The sequence below is a fragment of the Pituophis catenifer genome, unplaced genomic scaffold, assembly GCF_029215685.1.
Source record: "Pituophis catenifer annectens isolate HBS135680 unplaced genomic scaffold, rPitCat1.0.hap2 SCAF_4, whole genome shotgun sequence".
Classification (NCBI taxonomy): Eukaryota; Metazoa; Chordata; class Lepidosauria; order Squamata; family Colubridae; genus Pituophis; species Pituophis catenifer.
The window spans coordinates 2868481-2894436 of NW_027256884.1; the positions used below are offsets into that span (position 1 = coordinate 2868481).

At 45.0% G+C, this 25956-nt stretch overlaps 1 protein-coding gene across 1 annotated transcript in view; it reads right to left on the reverse strand.

Moving 5' to 3' along the window:
• Positions 1 to 25956, reverse strand: part of DGKH (diacylglycerol kinase eta) — a 109335-nt gene that overhangs the window by 40079 nt on the left and 43300 nt on the right. Inside the window, 5 exon segments of the mRNA XM_070942767.1 lie at positions 2435 to 2537; positions 7750 to 7875; positions 9595 to 9701; positions 17975 to 18107; positions 18404 to 18508. Coding sequence (XP_070798868.1) covers positions 2435 to 2537; positions 7750 to 7875; positions 9595 to 9701; positions 17975 to 18107; positions 18404 to 18508 — 574 coding nt within the window.

Sequence of the window (25956 nt, forward strand, 5' to 3'; positions counted from 1 at the left end):
CTGCCACCAGAAGTTGTGGGTGCGCTCCATCACTGGAGGTTTTTAAGAAGAGATTGGACAACCATTTGTCTGAAATGGTAGAGGGTTTCCTGCCTAAGCAGGGGGTTGGACTAGAAGACCTCCAAGGTCCCTTGTGCTCTGTACAAAGGTAAGAATTCACTTTTAAAGAATAAAATCATTCTATGGAACACTCTGCATAAAACTCTGTGCTTTCTTTCCCCTTAAGATTTTGGGGATATAATTTTCAAATAGTATAAGAATAAAAGGAGCCTTGGTAGTACAGTGGTCTAAAGCACCCTGTTATTAAGACCAGCTGCCTGCAATTACTGCAGGTTCGAATCTCGCCAGGCTCAAGGTTGACTCAGCCTTCCATCCTTTCTAAGGTAGGTAAATTGAGGACCCAGTTTGTGGGGGCAATAAGCTGACTTTGTATAAATATACAAAAGGATGAAGGCTATGGCTTAATGCCTTGTAAGCCACCCTGAGTCTCCGGAGAAGGGCGGCATATAAATCAAATTAAAAAAAAAAAAAGTCACTCTCATGGAGAAATAGCATCCTGGTGAAATGGCTGTCCAGTCTTTTCTTAAAAGCCTCCAGTGATGAAGCACCCACAACTTCTGGAGGCAAGTTGTTCCACTGGTTAATTGTACTAACTGTCAGGAAATTTCTCCTTAGTTCTAAGTTGCTTCTCTCCTTGATGAGTTTCCATCCATTGCTTCTTGTCTTGTCTTCAGGTGCTTTGGAGAATAGCTTGACTCCCTCTTCTTTGGGGCAGCCCCTGAGATATTGGAACGCTGCTATCATGTCTCCCCTAGTCCTACCCAGTTCCCACAACCCTTCCTCATATGTTTTAGCTTCTAGGCCCTTAATCCTCTTTGTTGCTCTTCTCTGCACTCTTTCTAGAGTCTCCATATCTCTTTTGTATCGTGGCGAACAAAACTAGATGCAGTATTTCAAGTGTGCTCTTACCAAGGCATTATAATAAAGTGGTATTAAAACTCTTTTTTTTTTCTGTCGATGAAGGCCAATATGTTTCAGAACATAGAAAATTCATTTCTCTGTGTTTGAATTTATGGCGGTCTGCCAGGCCTCTACAAATTGAAACCTAATTAGGAGCATGAATCTGAGCGTTCGTATCTTAAGGGTCATTAATTCTCTTACGTTCATTTACATGGAAATCGGCAAGGAATCCTCTTCCATAAAGTACTAAGACAGTGATGGCTAACTTTTTTGCCATCGTGTGCCAAAAGCGGGGGGAGCGTGGGGGGGTTGCGTGCATGTCCATATCCATAATTCTTTGTACCCCATACCCCCTGCCCATGCACGCATGACACCCCCATGTTCCCCCTGCTTTTGGCACATGATAGCATGGTGGGCACGGTAGGCCCATTTTTCGTACTCCCCAGGCTCCAAAGCCTTTCTAGGAGCCTGGGGAGGGCGAAAATGGCCTTCCTCACCCCCTTGGAGGCCCTCCACAGGCTGGAAACAGCCTGTTTCTCGACCTCCAGTGGGCCCAGAAGACTCGAAAATCAGCTGGCTGGCACGTGCCTGCAGGCCGGAGCTGAGCTCGCGTGCCCACCAATATGGCTCCACATGCCACCTGTGGCATGCGTGGCATAAGTTCGCCATCACAGTACTAAGACATTCGCATTCCACTTGAATTGCCTCCATCTCCCATCGAAGCTTTTCCGGCGTTTTGCAAACTGTCCCGCACTATTATCCGTGTTCAGGGAGGTATTCACTTATCTTTGCTACCGGTTTGCAAATGTAAGTGCATGTGCACACTACTTCCTTCCTTCCTTCCTTCCTTCCTTCCTTCCTTCCTTCCTTCCTTCCTCCCTCTGTCCCACCCTCCCTCCCTCTCTCCCTTCCCTTCTCCTTCCTTCCTTCCTAACTTCCTCCTTCCCTCCCTTTCCTTCCTTCCTTCCTTCCTCCCTCTCTTCCCTTCTCCTTCCTTCCTTCCTTCCTTCCTAACTTCCTCCCTCCCTCCCTTCCCTTCCCTTCCTTCCTTCCTTCCTCCCTCCCTCCCACCCTCCCTCCTTCCCCTTCCCTCCCCTTCTCCTTCCTTCCTCCCTCCCACCCTCCCTCCTTCCCCTTCCCTTTCCCTCCCCTCCTCCTTCCTTCCGTCCTTCCTAACTTCCTCCCTCCCTCCCTTCCCTTCCCTTTCCTTCCCTCCCCTTCTCCTTCCTTCCATCCTTCCTAACTTCCTCCCTCCCTTCCCTTCCCTTCTCAGCGCATGTGCAGCATCAAAAATGGGATGTGATGACATATGGGTGGATGGGCGGAGTCTCCAACAGCCGCCGCTACCATTTCGCCCAAACCAGATAGAACCGGCTGAATGCCATCACTCTCCATGTTACATATTGTGTACATTCGCTCTGCACAAATCCTACATGTGACATACACCGTACATCTGCCATATCAACATACATACCATCTGAATCTATGCTGTTCAGTGCTGTGGGCGGAATAATTGAGACTTTGCACTGGCCGAGGGGACATTTGCGCGGATACGAGTCTCGGCACGCCGTGTGCACCTGGAAATGGTTTTACAAAATGGAGGAGACGTGGATTATTAAAACGTTTACGAAACGGAGGTGATTTTATGGTGAAAATGCAAATCTGAATACAGGGCGTCCTCGACTTGTGACCAAAATTGAGCCCAACGTTTCCATTGCTAAGTGAGACATTTGTTAAGCGAATTTTGCCCCATTGTAAAACCTTTTTCGCCACTGACTGAACAGTTGTTAAGTTAGCTGCACTGTTGTGAAGTAACTCCAGATTGACTTTAGCTTGTCCGAAGTTCACAAAAAGGGGATCATGTAACACCCCCGGGGGACATTCCAACCGTCATAAATGTGAACCAGTTGGCAAGCAACAGAATTCTGATAATGTGACCAGGCTCTATTGTGGTCATTAAATGAGGATTAGGTATATTTCCAGAGACGGCCTCTCCTTGTGTTGGTGTCATCTCATAATCTCTGTACGAGCAAAGGGTTCTTCGTGCAGATGTCAAAATGCAACTGTTTCCAAAGTGAAAGAGCTGTCTATTTTCTACATTTTTCTAAGATAAAAATATGATTTGTTTTTTCATTCCAGGCCGATCTGGGTGTTCCATGGCTGCAGATGGAGCTTCTCTGGGGCCAGGGGGGGGTGCTCTTTGCGACCCGCCCACAAAACACGGCCACGTTTCCTGTCTCCAAAGTTGCCTAATTCGAACTCTGTCCCCAAAGAAGCCTCTGGACAGGTGCAAAATCCATGTGTGAAGCTGAGCAGACCACACAACGAAGATTCCCCACCCCCCTCAAATATTTGCTTTGGGGCGAATATGAATCTGTAAGCAAAATCAGTTGATATGGAATCTTATATTTGCTATTTGCTACAAAATTCAGAGCAAGGGGTCAGACATTCCGGCTCCCTCCTTAAATTCATTCAATGATTGTTCATCATTTCATCGTGAAAGGCTCTTCGATGTTAGTCCTCGACTTACAACAGTTTGTTTAGTGACTGTTCGAAGTTACAATGGCACTGGAAAAAAAGGGACTTAGGACCGTTGCAGCCTTCCCCAAATGTTGTGGCCCGTCAGCGGCCCGTGCAATTAGTAGCTGATTCCGACAGCAAGGAGGCTGGTGTGGTGCTGCGCCAACAGCCTGTGCAGCTGGCGCTCGAGTCGGACAATGAGGAGGCTGGAGAAGATGGGGTGCCAGAGGCAGGGACTCAGCCAGGGCCTTCAGAAGCTCCCATAAGTGAAGAGGACGAAGAGGAGGAGCCTCTTCTCGATGCAGAGGCACGCAGAGCGTCCAAAAGGCAGGAGTGGCTCCTCAGGAGGAGGTCTCCTCGAGAGTAAGGCTTGGGGCTAATTGGCCACTCCCTTCGCCTATTTAAGGAGGAACGCCGACTGAAGCAATTTGCAGGGAACAACTTCGTTCACATACCTTCGTGTCTTGTCTTGCTTATCTTGTCAGCTTCCTGCAAATTGCTTCTAGGCATTCTGCCAACCATAGTGAGTTTTCAGTCATTGTTCTTTGAGTTCTTGGTGGCTGTTGATGCAACTGGTTGGCAGCCGTTGTTTTGGAAGACCAGTTTGTTCAGTAAATTGAGGTTTGAATGGACTTTGTGTGTGCTGCATTCTTTGGGGTCCGTAGCTGGGGCAGAACACTAAGATCTTACATTCGGATGCTTGGCATGCTTTTTGACGGTCAAAAATGTGACTCACCTTTGCGACCTTCTGACAAGCAAATCAACAGCGAAGCCAGAGTCACTAAAACATAAGTTCATGCCAGCTGCCAAGCGCCGAAATTTTGATCACGGTTTCCTGGGATGCTACAACAGTTGTGTGTGTGAAAAACGGTCCTAACTCACTTTTTTCAGCGCCGTTGTGATTTTGAATGCTCATTAAACGAACTGTTGTAAGTTGAGGATTACCCGGTCTGCAGGTGGAAGAAAATACACAAATATATTCTGTTCGGCCCAGCCACGGAGATGCTGGCAGAAATTCTAGTGACTAGCTGAAGTGCCACTTCTGCTGTGCTAATGGTACTCAATTCTAATTTGCTTTTATCCGAACCAAGGGAGATTGTTTGCACCGGCAGATTAGGAGCGAGGGGAAAATATTAAATTAACTAAATTGCAATCTGGAGAAATTAAATTTTCAGAACATCTATCCGAGCAAGCCATTCTTCAAGATACTTGGTCTCCCCTAAGGTAAAGGTAAATGTGCTAGTCGTTCCCGACTCTAGGGGGCGCTGCTCATCTCCGTTTCAAAGCCGAAGAGCCAGTGCTGTCCGAAGACCTCTCCATGGTCATGTGGCCAGCATGACTCAACGCCAAAGGTGCACGGAGCACTGTTATCTTCCCACCAAAGGGGGTCCCTATTTTTCTACTTGCATTTTTTTTTATTGAAAAGTTTTACAAAAAACAAAAAATTTCTTCCCCCCCACATTCCCCCCCGCCCTTTCCCTCCCCTCATCCCACCCTCCCCCCCAGACTTCCCAGAGCAAAATACAAGGTATTTCATTTAGCAATCATAAACTAGATTAAGCTACTTATCCTCAGACTACTAATTCCCCCCCTGAAACCTTAACTCCACTATAGATAATTAAATATTTCTAATACTTAACATTCAATCATAAGCTATATGATATTTTCTTGTCTGATACTTATTTTGAATATAGTCAATCCATCTTCTCCATTCTGATAGATATCTTTTTTGTGTATAGTCCTTCAAGTACGCTGAGATTTTCGCCATTTCTGCTAGGTTCGTTACTTTCAGTATCCACTCTTCAATAGTAGGCAAAGAGTCCTTCTTCCCATATTGCGCTACCAACAACTTGCATTCTACTTGCATTTTTTACCTGCTTTCGAACTGCTAGGTTGGCAGAAGCTGGGACAAGGAACAGGAGCTCATCCCGTGACGCGGCACTAGGGATTCGAACCTCTGAACTGCCGACCTTTCAATCAAAAAGCTCAGTGTTTTAGCCACTGAGTCACCGCATCCCTTGAGCCACCGCGGTCTCCCCTAAGCAAGGCCAAAGTCATATCTTCTCACAATGTACAGGTAATCCTCGATTTACGACCGCAACGGAGCCCAGAATTTATGTGGCTAAGCAAGACATTTGTTAAGTGAGTTTTGCTCCATTTTACGACCTTTCTTGCCACAGTTGTTACGTGAATCAGTGCAATTGTGAAGTTAAGTCACACGGTTGTTAAGCGAACCCGACTTCCCCATTCGCTTTGCTCGTCACTGTCACCGTCATAAATATGAGTCAGTTGACAAACGTCTGAATTCTGATCAAGTGATCCTGGGGATGTTGCAATGGTTGTAAGTGTGAAAAACGGTCATAAGTCATCTTTTTCAATGCCATTGTTAACTAAACGAACTGTTGTAAGTTGAGAACTATCTGTATTTAGAAAGATCCATCTGAGATCTTCAGTAGATCTCTGGAATCTCATCACAGTGGGTGGGAAATGATTTTTTTTATCTGAAGTTGTTTTTACCCAGTTCAGATCAGATATATCTGTTCAAATTTTATGGAGCAAAATAAATCACAAGCTTGGTGGGTTTGCAGGAATTTAAAAGGTGGGACAAAACAAAATAATCGTTAGGAAAAAAAAGAGAAGTTCCATTGCAATTGAAAGAATACTTATATTATGAGAAGGAAAAGAGATAATACGAATAAGATGGTTTAAAGAGAATGTGTGGAATCATAAACGCAAGTTCTTCAAGCAGTAACTTCAAAAAGAAATCTTGCTCAGTTTATATATTTTGACTTATCGTAGAAGTATAAAAGACAATATACGTAAAGCCAATTTTAAAGTACCCATCAAAACTTAAATCTTAAAAAAAAAAATCCATTAGCAATTAGAAAAGCACGAGTTGCCCATAATTCAATAAAGGCGTAGAGGAGACAGCGACTTATCTTGTCTATTTTTGATGTTCCAAAAGTAATAAAAGGATAAGGAGTAGAAAACAGAAGTCCAGTTAAACAAATTTCAGGTTGCAGATCCCGTTTGTTTAGGCTTCAATGTCTGATTGCTTTTAATTAGGTAAGCTGTTTGGTTTGATCCGGGGAGAAAAACATGCTTAAAAATTATAAATCAAGCCAATATGGAATCAAATTAAATTAAATGAGATTAAAGTAATTGGGTTAACGGTGAGGAATGGCAGAGAAACTTAAGGCTTGGAAGCAACAACTCTGGCTGGTAGCTTCCATCCAGGTTCTAAATAAACAGTTTATTATAACATCTAAAGGTTCATCCAGAGGTTTTTTTTTTTGCTATTTTTTTTATTAAAAGCATTTAATAAACAGTCCTTCAAAAATGCAGGAAAACAGATGAGAGATGAACCATAAGAGTCAATGGATCGGCCATTGACTGATAAATCTGGTCCTCATAAATAAATAAATCTAATCTGAATTTACAGCCACTCGTTTAGTGGCGTGAAAAAGTGACTTATGACCGTTTCTCACACTTACGACCGTTGCAGCATCCCCATGGCCACATGATCAAATTTCAGAGGCTTGGCAACTGGCATGGACTTATGACAGTTGCAGTAAAAGGGGATCGCTTAACAACGGTGGCGAGAAAGGTCGTAAAATGAGCATTTAAAATTCATTTAAAATGAATTTAAAATGAGCATTTAAAACAAGGACCCTGGTTAAAATTCATTTAACCAGGGTCCTGCTTAGCCACGGAAATGTTGGGCTCAATTGTTGTTGTAAGACGAGGACTACCTATGCCTTTTAAGTTGCGATAACTTAAGCAGCCAGTGGTAGGTTCCTAACAACCACAAATGAACCCTCAATGAGATCTGGCAACATGCATATTTCAGTTAAGCTCCCCCCTCTGCGCCATTAACGCCAACAGCGTTACAACGGATCATGTAATGGATTTTTAGGAAGTGGAGAGATTTAGACGAATCGACACTCTGTGTAGACAGTGAGTGGAAATTCCATAATGAACTGGAGGGTGAAAGCAGTTATGATGATAGTCCCCAACACTGATGATGTTACCAAGCTGGGTAATGAAACGTCTGCGAGAAAACCACAAGCCCCAAGGACACCATAGTCACAAACAAGTCCTACTCCTGTTGTGTGTGTGCGCTTTGACACCCACACCCACAACCTTCATCGCAACTCTTTAATCACCACCACTGCCCTGTAGAGGTCCATGCTGTTTGGTCAGCTTCTTGTCCCAAACGAGGAGAACATCTTCACAAAAGGGGCGATCTCACCCACTGTCCAGACTTACCATTGTCTTACACCACAGGCACTTCCAATCTTGCAGGCGGAGAACGCTGCCACAGGTTTTGTCGCACACCGCACATTTGGCACTGACCGGAAGGTTGCCTTCTAACCACTGATGAGGCATGGCTACCTAGAGGGGAGGTTTATTGGGAGGTCAACGGGGAGGAGAAAGAAGGAAGTTCAACGTCCATCCCTTTTGATTTCAATCTCATCAACGCTAGAGGTGGGATCGGTTGGTCTGTCTTCAGGCTACTCAACTCTGACCCGAAGAGGTCCATTCACAAGGGACCTTATTCCCCGTGTGTTTCCTTCGTTGGGGGCCATCCTCATGTTCCAAAGAGTAAAGGGAGCCCTATTGGTGCAATGGGTTAAAAACCAGGGGATCGTGAGTTCTAGTCCACCCTTAGACAGGAAAGCTGGCTGGGTAACTTGAATTCAATCACGGTCTCTCAGCTCAACCAATCTGACTGGGGGAAAAGAGGAGGAAGGAATATCATGCACTCACCCTTGAGTTGTACAAAAAAGATTTGGGGTACAAATTGATCAGGATGAGAATGAGGACAAGGTTAAGACTTAGGTTGAGTTGAGGTTGAAGGTGAGGATGACAACAAGGTTAAAACTTATGTCCGTGATGGTGAACCTATGGCACGCGTGCCAGAGGTGGCACACAGTGCCCTCCCTGATGGCATGTGAGCTGTCACCCCAGTTCAGCTCTGCCACGCATGCACGTGGTCCTCCCACCAACCATCTGGTCTTTGGGTCTCTGCCGCGCATGCACAGGGGACGGGGGAATGCGGGGGGCGGGGCACATATGCAGGGGGCATGCACGCATTGAATTTGGGGGGCTTGGGGGCACGCACACACGCATTGGGCACTCGGTCAAGAAAAGGTTAGCCATCACTGACCTAGGTTGAAGTTGAGGTTGAAGGCGAGGGTGAGGATGAGGACAAGGTTAAGACCTAGATTGAGTTGAGATTGAAGGTGAGGTTGAGGGTGACAATGAAGATGAGGTTGAGGTTGAGAATGAGGTTGCGGATGAGGATGAGATTGAGGGTGAGAATGAAAATGAGGTTGAGGTTGAGAGTGAGGATGAGGATAAGGTTCAAGTTGAGGTTGAGGAGACTAAGATTGAGGTTGTAACTGAGATTGACGGTGAGGATGAAAATGATATTGAGGTTGAGGGAGAGGGTGAGGGTGAGAGTAAGGATGAGGATGAGGTTCAAGTTGAGGGTGAGGATGAAAATGATGTTAAGGTTGATGTTGAGGGTAAGGGTGAGATTGAGAGTGAGGGGGAGGATGAAGTTGAGACAGGTTGAAGATGAGGAATGTAGATGAGGATGAGATGAAGTTGAGGTTGCGGTTGAGAATGAGGTTGAAGATGAGGATGACCCCAAGGATTTCCACCACACTTCAAAGATGGCTGGAAGAAGAGCTACTGTATTTCTTCAGAAGCTGAACAGATACCCTCAGCATTTCACTGGTGGCATCGTTCAGCTGCTCATTCTCAATCCTTGGCCACTATTGTTCTTGCTTCACAACTGCAAGACCAAGTGGCGTATCGGTTCTAAAATCTGGCCATTCTCTGCAGCTGGGAATGAAGTTATTGTAGACACCTCCCATCCTGCTAGAAACAAATCTGCAGCTCCCCGGGGCCTACTTGAAAATAGTCCAAGGTCTTCTTGGTGGTAGAGTTACATACTTAATTCAACAGGACATCATGTGCTAAAAACATGTTTGTTAGACAGGACCCACAGCTAGCTACAATTCACCCTACTTAATGGTTATTACGGGCTATTGTTTTCAACAAAAACCTGAAGAATCGGATTTACTGCGTGTGGCAAAGACTTACACCATCTTCATCCTCAATGATATCTCTTCCAATTGAAGTCAACGTTGTCCATTTGCAATTATTTATTGCCCGAACCGCACATCTTTTGTGAGCTTTGAACTTGCATACTAGGAGAAAGGAATAAATATGTATTTTAAAAATATACGTAGGTTCCTGAGAACATAATTCCTTCATGGTCACAAAATCTATCTTCACCTAACGCCCATTTATGGAGAAAGTTCAAACTTGGCCAAATTACAGATAGTTCTCAACTTACAATTGGTCGCTTAACAACGGTTCAAAGTTACAGTGGACCTTCCCAGAGCTACTTACAACCCGTTTTCGTAGTTAAGATGGTTGCACAAACACACACAATGTCAGGGGAATCAAGACCACATGTTAAGTTCCATTTAAGCTGATTTATTGCTCGTGTCTACATACATGCAAGAATCTAGTCAATTAACAGTCAATCTAAATTGGTGATAAGTGTCAATTGAACTGAAGAAGGGATGGACTTAGAGGGCTTGAGACAACAGAATAGCTCCAGGCTGATTTCTCTCTTGACTCCACCTCCTCTCTTTCTCTGCCTCTCTTTCTCCTAAATACACATACACCCAGATACATACGGACTCTTACGACCGTTTGCACCATTCTGAGGTCTTATGGCCACAGTTTGCGATTTTTTTTATACCAGTTTCTGTCATTGACTTCCAGTTTCTGGCAAAAATACAACTATTGGGGAAAACGGATTTGCTTAACAACCATGGCATTCGAGTAAATGATCAGCGCAAAAAATCAGGTTCGGTCACACAATGCTTCAACTTACAACTGCAATGACTTAGAGTCATAATTCCAGTCTCAATTATAGTCATAAGTTGAAGTCCATCCATAGCTACCTCAGGCATTCATCATACAGTTTAGCTTCCAGATCCCTGATCATTTTTGTTGCTCTTCTCTGCATTCTTTCTAGGGCTTTGGCGTCTACTTCGTATCGCGGTGACATCTTTCCGTGGACAGCTACTCCAGCATTAGTCCTTAAGTGGAAAGTTATGGCCGAGTTCTCAAAAAGGGTCAAGCTATCTGTCATTGCACGGGGACGCGATGGCTCAGCAGTTATAAACGCTGAGCTTGTCAGCTTTCCCGCTCACAGCCCGGGTTCGAGACCTCAGCACCACACAACGGGGTGAGCTCCCGTTCCTTGCTCCAGCTCCTGCCCGCCTAGCAGTTCAAAAGCATGAAAATGCGAGTAGATAAATAGGTACCACTTCGGTGGGAAGGTAACTGTGTTCTGTGCTTCTTAACATATAATCATGCTGGACACATGACCATAGAAAATGTTTGTGGACAATGCTGGCTTCCTCAGCCATGAAACGGAGGTGAGCAATGTACCATAGAATTGGACACAACTGGACAGGAGAAAGCCTTACTTTTGCTTGTATCAATGCCATGTATTGCAAAATCACACACACAAACATACACACAAAAGAGAGGCTGCTAGACAGTCTCTTCATAAGACACCTTATGAAGCCAAGATGCATAGCATCTGCACTCTTATATAAACAAGGGCTGTAAACCACTTCAAACCTTAGCCAAGTCCTGGATAATTATTATTTATCATAATGAAAGCCATGTTGCTTGCAAGCTTTCACTGAGCGATTCAGCATCGCAGAAGTTTTGAGTTGGTAGCTTTCCAAGAACAGCTGTTTCTCCAAATGCCTTTGTTGGTTCCAAAGAAAGAAACGCAAAAACATTAATCTGACGAGATCCAAGTCCTGGGACGTGCAGCTTAACTTGTCAGGAAGCATAATAGTTGCCCAAGCATATTATTTAGCTTCCAGTAATACGGATAACTGGGTTTAAAAACCCTGCAAATAGAATCCAAGGATTGTAGACGGAATGAATCAAGGTATTCATTTAAGGAGAAACTTCCTAACAGTGAGGACAATTAATCAGTGGAACTGCTTGCCTTCAGAAGCTATAGGTGCTCCATCATTGGAAGTCTTCAAGAAGAGACTGGACAGCCACTTGTCTGGAATAGTATAGGGTCTCCTTGAGCAGGGGGCTGGACTAGAAGACCTCCAAGGTCCCTTCCACCTCTATTATTCTATATTTTAAGTTTTAAGAATCCAACATCATGAGTCAAAGTCTTGTTGCTATTAGTGCGCAAACTCTGTGGTCTAGGGGTGATATGACAGCCATGTTCCAATGTTTGAGGGGCTGCCACAAAGAATAGGGGGTCAACATATTTTCCAAAAGACCTGAAAGTGGGACAAGAAGCAATGGATGGAAACTTACCAAGAAGAGAAGCAAGCTAGAGCTAAGGAGATAATTTCTAACGGTGAGAGCAATCAACGGATGGAATAGCTTTCCTTCAAAAGTTATGGGTGCTCCATCACTGGAGGCTTTTAAGAAGAAACTGGAGAGCCACTTGTCTCAAATGGTACAGGGTCTCCTGCTTGAGCAGAGGGTTTGACTAGAAGACCTCCAAGGTCCCTCCCAACTCTATTCTAATGAATCTGTTAGGATATGGTGTAAGCCTAACAGGTTGTCCAGGCAATATATGGACAGTATATGTGTTTATTTTATTTTATTTTATTTTATTTTGAATTTGTATACCGCCCTTCTCCCTGAGGACTCAGGGCGGTGAACAGCCAAGTAAAAACATCAAGTACAAATATTAAAATACAGTTAAAATATACATATATAAATTTGGCCCCATTAATTAAAAACAATAAACAAAACACTTAAAAACACTTAAAAAAATTAGGCCAGCCCGGCTTGCTGGAAAAGGAAGGTTTTAAGGGCACGGCGGAAGGCACCGAGGTCTTGGATTCTCCTTATCTCTGGAGGCAATTGATTCCAGAGGGTAGGTGCCCCCACAGAGAAGGCCCTCCCCCTGGGGGTCACCAGCCTGCACTGTTTGGCTGATGGCACCCCGAGGAGGCCCTCTCTGTGGGAGCGCACGGGTCGATGGGAGATTGTCGGTGGCAGCAGGCGGTCTCGAAGATAGCTAGGCCCTATGCCATGGAGCGCTTTAAAGGTGATAACCAACACCTTGAAGCGCACCCGGAAGACCACTGGGAGCCAGTGCAGCTCGCGCAGGAGCGGTGTTACATGGGAGCGCCAGGCTGCTCCCGTCACTACCCGCGCTGCTGCATTCTGGACCAGTTGGAGCCTCCGGGTGCTCCTCAAGGGGAGCCCCATGTAGAGAGCGTTGCAGTAGTCAAGGCGAGAGGTGACGAGGGCATGAGTGACTGTGCACAGGGAATCCCGATCAAGAAAGGGCCGCAACTGGCGGATCAGGCGAACCTGACAAAAGGTCCCCCTGGTTACAGCTGTCAGATGTTCCTCCAAGGACAGCTGCCTATCCAGGAGGACTCCCAGATTGCGAGCCCTCTCTGTGGGGGCCAACGACTCGCCCCCAATAGTCAGTGATGGAGTCAACTGACTATATCGGGATGCCGGGAGCCACAGCCACTCAGTCTTGGAAGGGTTGAGCCTGAGCCTGTTCCTCCCCATCCAGATCCGCACAGCCTCCAGGCACTGGGACATCACTTCAAGGGCATCGTTGGGGTGGCCTGGGGTGGAGATGTACAGCTGGGTGTCATCAGCGTACTGGTGGTATCTCACCCCAAAGCCACGGATGATCTCGCCCAGCGGCTTCACATAAATGTTGAACAGGAGGGGCGAGAGGACCGACCCCTGAGGCACTCCACATATAAGAGGCCTTGAGGTCGACCTCTGCCTACCTGCCAACACGAACTGCGACCGGTCGGAGAGAAAGGAGGAGAACCACCGTAATACGGTGCCCCCCATCCCCAACTCTTCCAGCCGGTGCAGCATGATACCATGGTCGATGGTATCAAAAGCCGCTGAGAGGTCTAACAGGACCAGAACAGAGGAACAACCCCTGTCCCGAGCCCTCCAGAGATCATCAACCAACGCGACCAATGCCGTTTCCGTGCTGTGTCCAGGCCTGAAACCCGACTGGAACGGATCTAGATAGGATGTTTCCTCCAAGAATTGTGGAAACTGTCGCGCGACCACACTCTCAACAACCTTCGCCAAGAAGCGAAGGTTGGAGACAGGACGATAGTTGGCCAATATTGCCGGATCCAGGGACGGCTTCTTGAGGAGAGGCCTCACCACCGCTTCTTTCAAAGCGGCGGGGAAGTGACCCTCACTCAACGAAGCGTTGATAACACCCTGGAGCCAGCCTCGTGTAACCTCCCGGGAGGCCAGTACCAACCAGGAGGGACACGGGTCCAGTAAACATGTGGCCGCACTAAGTCTCCCCAGAATCCTGTCCACATCATCCGGAGTCACAGCATCAAACTCCTCCCAGGTGTTCTATGACTTTAACATGAATATGTATTCTATGACTTTAATAAAGTACTGCTAGGTCATTGTAATGCTGAGTCATTGTATCCTGATTGGATAAGCTCTGTTGTAACTGTATTTAAGAAGGGAGCTGAAATGTAGTCATTGATGATATGCTACCATCGTGTGTGGATATGCTATCATCGTGGATGGATATGCTACCATCGTGATCTGTTACCAGTGTGAATGTGCTGCTGTTTATTATCTACTGCTGTTTTGTATGGTAAGAAGACTTTTGTATCACTGGACTGATTTGACTGGGAAAGACTTGGATTGTTTAAAGACTATGAGATTGTTTTTTACTACAAAGAAAAAACTTTGATAAACCAGTTTGTATGTATTTTATTCATCGCTCTCAGCATTGTTTCCCTGTGCTCTACACTCTGCTGGTTGGTTAACACAACAACATCCTTAACAGAATCCATGCATTGATTATTCCTCAGCTGCATGCGCGCACAACTTCATATGCATCAAGACCACCAGAAGTGTCTATGGAGATTCTCAGCCACCCAGGTCATGGTTGTCCCAAAGGTGCTTTTTTCAAGAGGCAAGTGGACTTTCTTTGTTTTTCCTTGAAGACATGTCGCTTCTCATCCAAGGAGCTTCTTCAGCTCATTCAGAGTTCAGAGCTGAAGAAGCTCCTTGGATGAGAAGTGAAACATCTTCAAAGTAAAACCAGGAAGTCCAGTTTGCCTCTTGAAAAAAGCACCTTTGGGACGATCATCGGAAGTGATAATGCCACTTTATATCACACTAGTGAAGCCACCTTTGAAATGTTGTGTACAGTTCTGGTCACCACGATAGAGAAAAGATGCTGAGATTCTAGAAAGAGTGCAGAGAAGAGCAACAAAGATCATTAGAGGACGGGAGGCTAAATTGTATGACGAACGGTTGAGGGAACGAGGTATGTCGACCGTATCAAAGAGAAGGACCAGAGGGACATGAAAACTGTCTTCCAGACCACTGAACTGGAGCAAGCTGCAGATAGTCCCAAATTGGCTTGGGACAAGCGGAGTTCATGGAGACCATGGAGACCATCACAAGTCACACAATGTTTTGTTTCATTAGCAAACAGGACGTGAGGTCATTCGATGCCCAGTCAACGGAAGCACAATGACATTTCTTCACAGCAACACTGCACACAAGATCAATGTTAATTCTTGCACGTCAAGGAACATAGACAACACACCGGCCCGTGTTCCAGGTTGTTTAACTCTCACAATTGAGACCCAGCAACTCCAGCGCTGAGCACCAGGATTGCTAAGAAGAAAATCCCACCAGACTGCAACGGACGAATGACCTCACTTCCTATTTGCTAGTTAAACAAAACATCGAATGAACGTGATTCGCAGTGTTGCTTCCGCTGTCTCCACGAACTCTGCTCGTCCCACGCCAATTGTGAAAGTGTGTAAATGACAATCCCAGGACTTATGACTGTTGTAAAGGCGCATTGGTTGCAAAGCTGAGTGGTGATTTGGTGACATTGGGATGTCACAATGGTGACAAATGCAAATATTGGCTGCAAAGCTGAGTGATTGTTTTTTTTTACACCATTGTAACTTCAACCAGTTGCTAAATGAAGTAGTTGGTAAGCGAGACTATCCATATAGCACACGTCCCTCAGAATCCAGATAGCCAAACAGAGATGGCACCGACCTTCAGCCAACCCAATCAAACTGCCCCAACCAGGACTTCACCTCCCAATGACCCTCACCTGACATGACCTCCCCATCACAAGACCCTCACCTGATGTGACTCACACCTGATTCATCTCAAGACCCACCCAAGACCCTCACTGGACATGACCATCACAAGACCCATCACAAGATCTTCACTTGACATGTCTCACACCTCAAGACCCATCACAAGACCCTCACTCAGAGGTGGGTTTCAGCAGGTTCTGACCAGTTCTGGAGAATCAGTAAATGGAAATTTTGAGTAATTTGGAGAACTGGTAAATACCACTTCTGACTGGCCCCGCCCCCATCTATTCTCTGCCTCCCAAGTCCCAGCTGATCGGGAGGAAATGTACCTTGATGGTACAGTGGAAATGTACCTTGATGGTACAGTGGTTAATGCACCCTGTTATTAACACAGCTGCCTGCAATTTCTGCAATTTCTGCAATTTCTGCTGGTTCGAATCTCTCCAAGGCTCAAGATTGACTCAGCCTTCCATCCTTTCTAAGGTAGGTGAAATGAGGACCCAGTTTGTGGGGGCAATAAGCTGACTTTGTATAAAAATATACAAAAGAATGAAGGCTATTGCTTAACACATTGTAAGCTGCCCTGAGTCTCTGGAGAAGGGCGGCATATAAATCAAATTAAAAAAAAAAAAAATTTTGCAATAACCTTCCCCTGCAGTGGGGAGGGAATGGCGATTTTATAGTATCCTTCCCCTACCACGCCCACCAAGCCACACCCACAGAACCGATAGTAAAAAAAATTGAAACCCATCACTGCCCTCACCTGACATGACTTCCCCATCACAAGTCCCATCACAACTCTCACCTGCCCATCTCAAGACCCATCACAAAACCCTGATGCAATCTCCCCATCATAAGACCCTCACCTGATGTGACCCACATCTGACCCATCACAAGATCCTCACCTGACATGGCTTCCCCATCACAAGATCCTCATCACAACCTTCACCTGATGTGACCTCCTCATCATAAGACCCTCACCTGATGTGACTTCACCATCACAAGTCCCATCACAACCCTCACCTGATATGACCAACACCTGACCCATCTCATAAGATCATAAGATCCTCACCTGATGTGACCCACACTTGACCCATCTCAAGACCCATCACAAAACCCTCACCTGATGTGACTTCCTCATCACAAGACCTACTGACCACACCAAGCCCTTATAAACAGAAGAACACGGACACGGACATCCCCTAAACTCCACTGAAGATGTTACCTAGCCTTTTAACAAAATGTTTGGAAACCAACCTACAAGCTCAGAGAACAAACTCCACCCTCCCTCTTCGTTCAATCAACCGATAGGCATAATAACCTACATTTAATCAATGTCCTGACCCCAGCTAGTGCAGGTTCCCTTCCTTCTCCTGCTCCATAAAACAAATTGCAAGGGCCTCTCCCAAATCAAATTTGAACATGTTGCGTGAATTTTGTTATTAGCCAAAAAAAGCTGAACAAATCAGAGCGATTGCAATAGTGGGTTGCTTCAAAGCTGCAAGGCCACCATTCCTCTGATGAGCTGAAAAGTCTAAACCAGTCACCAGATGCCTCGACTTTATGACTACAGCGACTTGCAACCAAAATTCCAGTCGTAAGTCAAGGAACTTCTGTTAACACTTAGCCTAGAAGCAAATCAGCAAATGCTTCTTGGAAATGCAGATTTGTTAACCGGTTAATGAAAACACGGCTAAATTTATTTATTTATTTATTTTATTCAATTTGTATACCGCCCTTCTCCTAGTGGACTCAGGGCGGTGCACAGCCAGAACTAAAACACATACCAATACAAAAATTAAAATTATTAAAAGAACTACATAATTTTGGCCCAAATGTAAAACAATTCGAATTAAAACCCAATGACAATTTAAAAGCTAAAAAACTAAAAAAGACTAAAATGGGGGGGGGGTTTCCACGCCAGCCCTGCTTGATGGAAAAGAAAAGTTTTCAGGGCACGGCGAAAGACCCGGAGATCCGATATCCTTCGTATCTCCGGGGGCAAATTGTTCCAGAGGGCAGGAGCTGCCACAGAGAAGGCCCTCCCCCTGGGGGTCGCCAGCCGACATTGCCTGACTGACGGCACCCTGAGGAGTCCCTCTCTGTGGGAGCGTACCGGTCAGTGGGAGGCTGTCAGCGGCAGAAGGCGGTCCCGCAAATACCCAGGTCCTATGCCATGGAGCGCTTTAAATTGTTCAGGATATAAAAAGAAAGACATTCACTGACACCCACTAGCAAAAACCACCCCTCTCTTTAAATAAGGGAGCCGTATTTTTGCATTTTCGTGCTAAATGATGATTCAGAGGGGACGGATTTACCTTCGCAAGACAAACCGTGGGAAGTGACTCCGGAGAGGCTCTCACGGCAAACGTTGCAGAAAGTTGGCCTCGCGTGGGAACAAGCATACCAGTTGTGCATCCCTGAGAAATGCTCCACGTTAAATTGGGCCGCCTGATAAAGAAATTAAAAGACAGATTTCTAAATACAAGACATACCAGGACTTCCAATCGCCACATTTTGGAGAAGTTCGCCTTTCAAGCAAAGCAACCAACAAACAACAAAAAAAACCCAAAACATTCATTCTTTTGAAGCAAAAAACAGAACAGGCTAAATATAAACCTCCAATCGATGCTCAGCTTGTTCTTTGTGGATTTATTAACAACACAGACATTTTTCTTTTCCTATTTTCTGCAGCTTGATAAAGAGACAATCCTGATTTTTTTTTTTTTAAATTGTCTCAAGCTTACCTCGTAATGTTCTCGGGACTGGACGGACTTGAGCGAACTAATCCAGTCTTCCATCTCTTTTCTATTCTCCGCACACAATATCAACCTCCGGAACGGGGTGATTATCTGAAAACAATTGCTAAGGTTAGGATTATAAATTGCTAAAGGGAAGGCAGATCCAAACAGAACGTAATAATTTTTTTAAAAAAAACTTCCTTTTATCTGACACATAAATGAGAAAACTCCCCTTCGTCACCATTGTAAGAGCAAATTAACCCAGCAGCCACAATACTCAAAATAAAGGTTTTCGTTTTCGGCGTATTTCAGAACAAAATAATATATCCTGCACTAGATTTGAATATGCCCAGAAGAAAAATCAGAATGTTCTCCAAATTTTGTTTTAAAACACATCCGTAAGTTTATACCTTAGTAACCATGACGGTTGAGAAAGATAAATCGTTCCTGATAGCTTGCATTTGACAAGTATAGAATTAGCAAAGATTTCGTGTAACCAGAGATTGTCGTGCTCACCAAAAACGCAGCACAACCTGACAGACGGGGAAAGCTGTCCATTATCTGAGTTGAATGACATTCCCATTCAGATGGGTCACCCTACCAATCCTAAATTCAAATATAATTTCTCCGGTCTGAAATTCTTCAGGGTTATTAAAACAAAGACAAAACAATATAGTGTATCACTGACTTCTGGGAAGCAGCAGATTTAAGAACATGAAGCAAACGAATATATTTTTTCCATCCTGGTTAGATTCGTTGCTAGCTACATCTTTTTACCTTTCTGGAGACCTGATTTTGGAAGGCTTAAACGATGCCATAATCTATTTATATCAGTAGAACACGATTCCCAGAATCTGAATTTCCACGTAAAAATCCACTAGAACAGGGTCTAATTTGATAATCCTGGTTTAGCGTCTTGCAAAAATAGGAGATCTTCCTAGCCACGACTTACCCGGTCTTCTTGGCAGTGTGTTCAGTCTTTGCTGCTCTCCACAAATGGCACTAACACATCAGGCAAGCTCACTCAGTACACACACACACACACACACACACACACACACACACACACACACACAGAGCCCGAGAGTCATGTGGGAAATTAGCAGAAACTCCTGAGCATTTTCATATAAACAAACAGAAAAATCTTTTTCCATCCTTCTCTTTTTTGCTCCGTTCATCCTTGGAATCCTTCAGGTTCCTTTTCCTGAACGTCGACGAAGGAGTAGGGAATATCATTACACAGGGGAATACAAAATAAAGCTGTCAGTGCGCCTTTTTAAAAAAACTACAGGTAGTCCTCAACGTACGACTGCAATTGAGCCCAAAATTTCTGTTGGCAAGTAAAACATTTGTTGTCAGTGAGTTTTGCCCCGTTTTACGACTTTTTGGTTGTTAAGTGTCCCCCAAGGCAGCGTTTTAGGACCCACCATCTTTATACTTTACATAAATGACCTTTGTAATCATATTATAAGCAACTGCGTTCTCTTTGCAGATGATGTAAAACTATTCAACACCATCGACAATGCTGCTACTCTACAAAAAGACCTCGGCTATGTATCAGAATGGTCAAACAATTGGCAACTCCAGATCTCAACCAAGAAATGCTCTGTCTTACACATTGGCAAAAAAATCAGAACATCAAATACAAGCTGGGCAACTACGACCTCGTAGAAGACTCTCACTCTGTCAAGGACCTTGGAGTACTCATCTCTAAAGATCTAAGTGCCAGAGCCCACTGTAACAGCATTGCCAAAAAAGCATTAAAAGTTGTAAACCTAATCTTGCGTAGCTTCTTCTCTGATAATATTGTACCACTAACTAGAGCATACAAAACATTTGCTAGACCAATTCTTGAATACAGCTCATCTGTCTGGAACCCACACTGCATATCGGACATTAATACAATCGAGCGAGTCCAGAGATATTTCACGAGAAGAGTCTTCCATTCCTCTAACCGCAATAAAATACCTGATGCCACCAGACTCCAAATTTTGGGCTTAGACAACTTAGAACTATGCCGACTTCACTCTGACCTAAGCATAGTACATAAAATTATCTGCCACAATCTATCTGTCAATGAATACTTCAACCACAACAATACACGAGCACACAATAGATACAAACTCAAGGTAAACTGCTCCAAACTCAATTGCAGAAAATATGACTTCAGTAACAGAGTTGTCAATGCCTGGAATGCACTACCTGATTCTGTAGTTTCTTCCCCAAACCCCCAAAACTTTAACCTTAGACTGTCTACTGTTGACCTCACCCCATTCCTAAGAGGTCTGTAAGGGGCTAAACCAGGATTATCAAATTAGACCATGTTCTAGTGGATCTTTACGTGGAAATTCAGATTCTGGAATCGTGTTCTACTGATATAAATAGATTATGGCATCATTTAAGCTTTCCAAAATGTGGTTTCCAAAAAGATAAAAAGATATAGCAAGCAACGAATCTAACCAGGATGGAAAAATACGTTGCTTCATGTTCTTAAACCAGCTGTTTCCCAGAAGCCAGTTATACACTATATTGTTTTGTCTTCGTTTTAATAACCCTGAAGAATTTCAGACCGGAGAAATTATATTTGAATTTAGGATTGGCAGGGTGACCCATCTGAATGGGAATGTCATTCAACTCGGATAATGGACAGCTTTCCCGGTCTGTCAGGTTGTGCTGCGTTTTTGGTGAGCACGAAACCTTAGCTAATTCTATACTGTCACTAGCTTCACGACGGCAGGGATTCACTGAAGAACCATGGCGAGAAAAGTCGTACCATGGGGCAAAACTCACGTCACAAATGTTCTCCTTTAACAACAGAAACGTTGGGGCTCAATTGTGGTCGTACGTCGAGGACTACCTTTACTGGGAAGGTACTGGAAGTTGAACTGTGATGTCAACCAGACCGGATTCCCAGTTAACCAACCGTTGCATTCGACGAAAGAAAGAATGAAAGAGAGAAAACCACAGGGAAAGATAATGGACCTCTTCCACTCACCTTTGCTTAGGTTCCTTCTTCACCCACCCAAGTATTAGGAAGAAGATCAGAAGGAGGACTTGAGCTAGGACTTCTGGAAACAAGGACGTTGAAGAAATGAAGCCATCTGGCTCCAGAGAAAGTCATAAAGTGAACTCAGGTTCACCTACACACACCCCCCTCTCTCTCTCTCTCTCTCTCTCTCTCTCTCTCTCTCTCTCTCCCCTCCCTCCCTCCCTTTCTCTGTCTGTGTGTGTGTGTGTGTGTGTGTGTGTCTGTCTCTCTCTCTCTCCCTCCCTCCCTTTCTCTCTGTGTCTCTCTCTCTGTCTCTCTGTAGTGTGTGTTTGTGTGTCTCTCTGTCTCTCTCTCAATCTCTCTCTCCCCCCTTTCTCTTTCTCTCTGTGTCTCTGCACTGTGTCTGTCTCCCTCCCTCCCTCTCTTTCTCTCTCTCTCTCTCAGTCTGTGTGTGTGTGTGTGTGTGTGTGTGTCTGTCTCTCTCTCAGTTTCTCTCCCTCTCTCTCCCTGTCTCTCTCTCAATCTCTCTCTCTCCCTCTCTTTCTCTCTGTGTCTCTCTGTCTCCCTCCCTCTCTCTTTCTCTCTCTCTCAGTCTCTGTGTGTCTGCCTCTCTCTCAGTCTCTCTCCCTCTCCCTCTCTCTCTCTCTGTGTCTCTCTGTCTCTCTCTCAATCTCTCTCTCCCACTCCCTCTCTCTCTGTATCTCTCTCTCTCTCAATCTCTCTCTCTTTCTCCCTCTCCCTCTCTTTCTCTTTGTGTCTCTCTCAGTCTCTCTCCCTCTCCCTCTCCCTCTCTCTGTCTCTCTGTCTCTCAATCACTCTCTCTCCCTTTCTCTTTGTCTCTCTCTATCTCCCTCCTTCTCTCTGTGTCTCTCTGTCTCTCAATCACTCTCTCTCTCCCTTTCTTTCTCTCTGTCTCTCTCTATCTCCCTCCCTCTCTCTCTCTCTCTCTCTCTCTCTCTTTCTCTCAGTCTCTCTCTGTGTGTGTATCTGCCTCTCTCTCAGTCTCTCTCTCTCCCCCCCCTTTCTCTCTGTGTGTGTGTGTCTCTCTCTCTGTGTCTCTCTCTCCGCCCTACTTAATTTACAGCATTGTTGTTACGGGGGAAAATGGGAGGAGGGAGCACTCGGTATGCCACCTTGAGATATTCATCTCGGGATCTCCGTCCAACAATCAGATAAAAATGTTCAACAGGGGACGTGGGCTTAACAGACCCATGTAACACCTCTGTGCATTGTCTACGGCCCACAGAGCCACTTCTGGGAAAGATTGTGCTATCGTTTCAAGAAAGGGGTTTTGTGGATGGGTACGATTTGCACCTTCAGAGAAACATGGAAATGTTGACTAGATGTCGATTATTGTAACGAGCAGATTTAGCACCGATAGGGATGCTTCGCTCTGGGGACAAATTGGCAAAAAAAAAAAAGCCAACGCAGGCTGCATTAACAGAAGGATAGAATCACGATTACGTGAAGAGTTAGCTCCACTTTCTAAGGCCTTGGTAAGGCCACACGTGGAATCCTGCATCCAGTGTTGGTCACCACAGTATAAAAAAGATGTTGAGACTTTGGAAAAAGTGCAGAGAAGAGAAACTAAGATGATCAAAGGCCCGGAGACTAAAACATACGAAGAACAGTTGCAGGATTTGGGTATGTCTAGTCTTATGAAAAGAAGGACTAGGGGAGACATGATAGCATCTTCCAATATCTCAGGGGTTGCCACAAAGAAGAGGGAGTTAAACTATTCTCCAACGCACCTGAGAGCAGGACAAGAAGCAATGGATGGAAACTCATCAAGGAGAGAAGCAACTTAGAACTAAGGAGAAATTTCCTGACAGTGAGAACAATTAACCAGTGGAACAACTTGCCACCAGAAGTTGTGAATGCTCCATCACTGGAGGCTTTTAAGAAAAGACTGGACAGCCATTTCACTGGGATGCTATTTCTCCATGAGAGTGACTTTTATTCTTATACTATTTGAAAATTATATCCCCAAAATCTTAAGGGAAAGAAAGTGCAGAGTTTTATGCAGAGTGTTCCATAGAACGATTTTATTCTTTGAAAGTGAATTCTTACTTTTGTAGAGAGCACAAGGGACCTTGGAGGTCTTCTAGTCGAACCCCCTGCTTAGGCAGGAAACCCTCTACCAGTTCAGACAGTTCAGTTTCTTCTTAAAAACCTACAGTGTTGGAGCACCCAAACTTCTGGTGGCAAGCTGTTCCACTGGTCAATTGTCCTCACTGTTAGGAAGTTTCTCCTTAGTTCTAGGTTGCTTTTCTCCTTGATGAGTTTCCATCTCTTGCTTCTTGTCCTGCTTTGGAAACTAAGTTGATGCCCCCCTCTTCTTTACGGCAGTCCCTCGAATTCTGGAAGATGCTCTTATGTCCCCCCCCCGGGTCCTTCTTCTCATTTTCCCATGTCCCCAGAACAAAAGAACAAAGCCCTTTTTTTTTCAGAGCAAAACAAATCAAAAAGGGTAAAAGCAACAGAAGCTAGAAGGTTCGTCAATGGAAACAGGACTTCCTTCGTAAAAGAGCAGCCTGGTGATTTTACGCCTTATCTGATCAAGTTAAGAACAGAATGGCTGTACCTTCCTGGTCCAGGTGAAACAGCCCTGTTCCATTGATGTCGAAGGAGGAAAAAAGGGCTACGGTTTTCAGAAATCCAATATTTAACCGAAGATTTCAGCGATAAGGAGCGGGCGCGGTCGAGAGACAAAGGGGTTTTTCTTTCCAACCGAACACCTGAATGGCTGCAGATCGGTTCCTTTTTCAACTCCAAATGGGAGGTCACCTTCAGAGAAGCTCACCTGGCTGCAGGAAAGCCCCCATCCCTAATTTAATTGCTCCCAGGAGGCAAGAAAAACAAACCAAAGAGACCTTCGCATCACAAAGGATTGTACGCAGAGACCTGAACAACGTTGTTTCATTGTCCTTGGCCTTTTTTGCATTGCAGGCCGACTTACGTGGGACAAAACAAAGCTTTCCAAGAAACACCCCCAGGTAAAAGACAGGTGTGGCTTTGTCCACTCTGTTGCAACCATCGTCTGGACTTGTTTTGCCCAGGCCTTGTGGATAACCCTGAAAGTACCAATAGAAGAGAAGATTTGCAACTCAGGGTTGAAATGAGGGGTCTGAGTTTCATGGTTTCTGGCAGACAGTAATAGAGTTGGGAGGGACCTTGGAGGTCATCTAGTCCAACCCCCTGCTCAGGCAGGTAGGGATTCAAACCGCCGATCTTTCTGATCGACAAGCTCAATGTTTTAGCCGCTGAGCCATCTAAGTTTCATTACCCAACTAGGGAACATCATCAATGCTAGAAGGGAGTGTGGTATGCAGAGAGGAGGAGGAGGGGGAGGGGGGGAGGAGGAGGGGGACAGGGAGGGGAGGGGAGGGGAGGGGAGGGGGAGGGCTGTGGGATCCTTGGTGTCCTCTGAGCTTGCTTGTTTTCTTGCAGACGTTTCATTACCCAACTAAGGAATATCATCAGTGCCAGAAGGGAGTGTGGTATGCAGGGAGGAGGAGGACGGGGAGGGGAAGGGGAAGACTGTGGGGTTCTTAGTGGTCTCTGAGCTTGCTTGTTTTTTTTGCAGACGTTTCATTACCCAACTAGGGAACATCATCAGTGCATCAGTAACATCAGTGATGATGTTACCCAATTTGCACCATGAAACATCTTCAAAAAAAAAAAAAAATCCCACCAACCTCAGAGATCATCCAGGACTTCAGCCCTGAAGGTTTTCTACCCTTGTTGGCTGCTTTTTTAAAAAATCAAACTGAAATATCTCAGGATAAAGAATAACTAGGAGAGATTCTTTTGGGATCGTAGTAGTTCCCCTTATCTTTCTAGCCGCCTCATTTGCAACTCTGTCTTTCTCTTTCTCTCTCTTTCTCTCTCTCTCCCTCTCTCTCTCTCTCTCTCTCTTTAAAGGAAGCTTTTCAAAATCTCCTTCTATTCTGCTTTTTCCTTCTGCAACCAACAGTTTGCATCAAATCCCGAAAGAAAGGTCCTAAGGCATGAAGATAAGTATGCTCTTAGAGGATTAGCAACTGTCTACTTCCTCTGGTTTCTGTACATACCTTCCTACTACTAGTCAAGAACTGACTTACGGACTCCCTCCGAAGTTGAACTCTGGAAAACGCAATTATACCATGGGTAGGAATGGTGGTGTGCCTATGGACAACAAGCTAAAGCAACGTCATCATCATCATCTTTTAATGACCCCATAATCCCTTGCGGGGTTGAGTCTGGGCAACTGAATGGTGCTAGCAGAGTGTTTTACTGGCCAGATGCCCTTCCCGTCGCCAGTGCGGAGTTTTGTTCAACGGATATGTTCTCCTTGTGCCGAGAGAGAGAACTATCTGTCTCTAGGCCACCGCAACACTCAAGCTAAAGCAACAGCAATGCAAATGGAATTTCATTGGCTGTAAGCAGAGAGGTCATTTTTTAATACCTGTGGGATATTACGGGTAGTCCTCAACTTATAACAGTTCATTTAGTGACCATCCAAAGTTACGATGGCACATTAAAATAGGGACTTGGGACTGTTTTTCACCCTTACAACTGTCGTAGCATC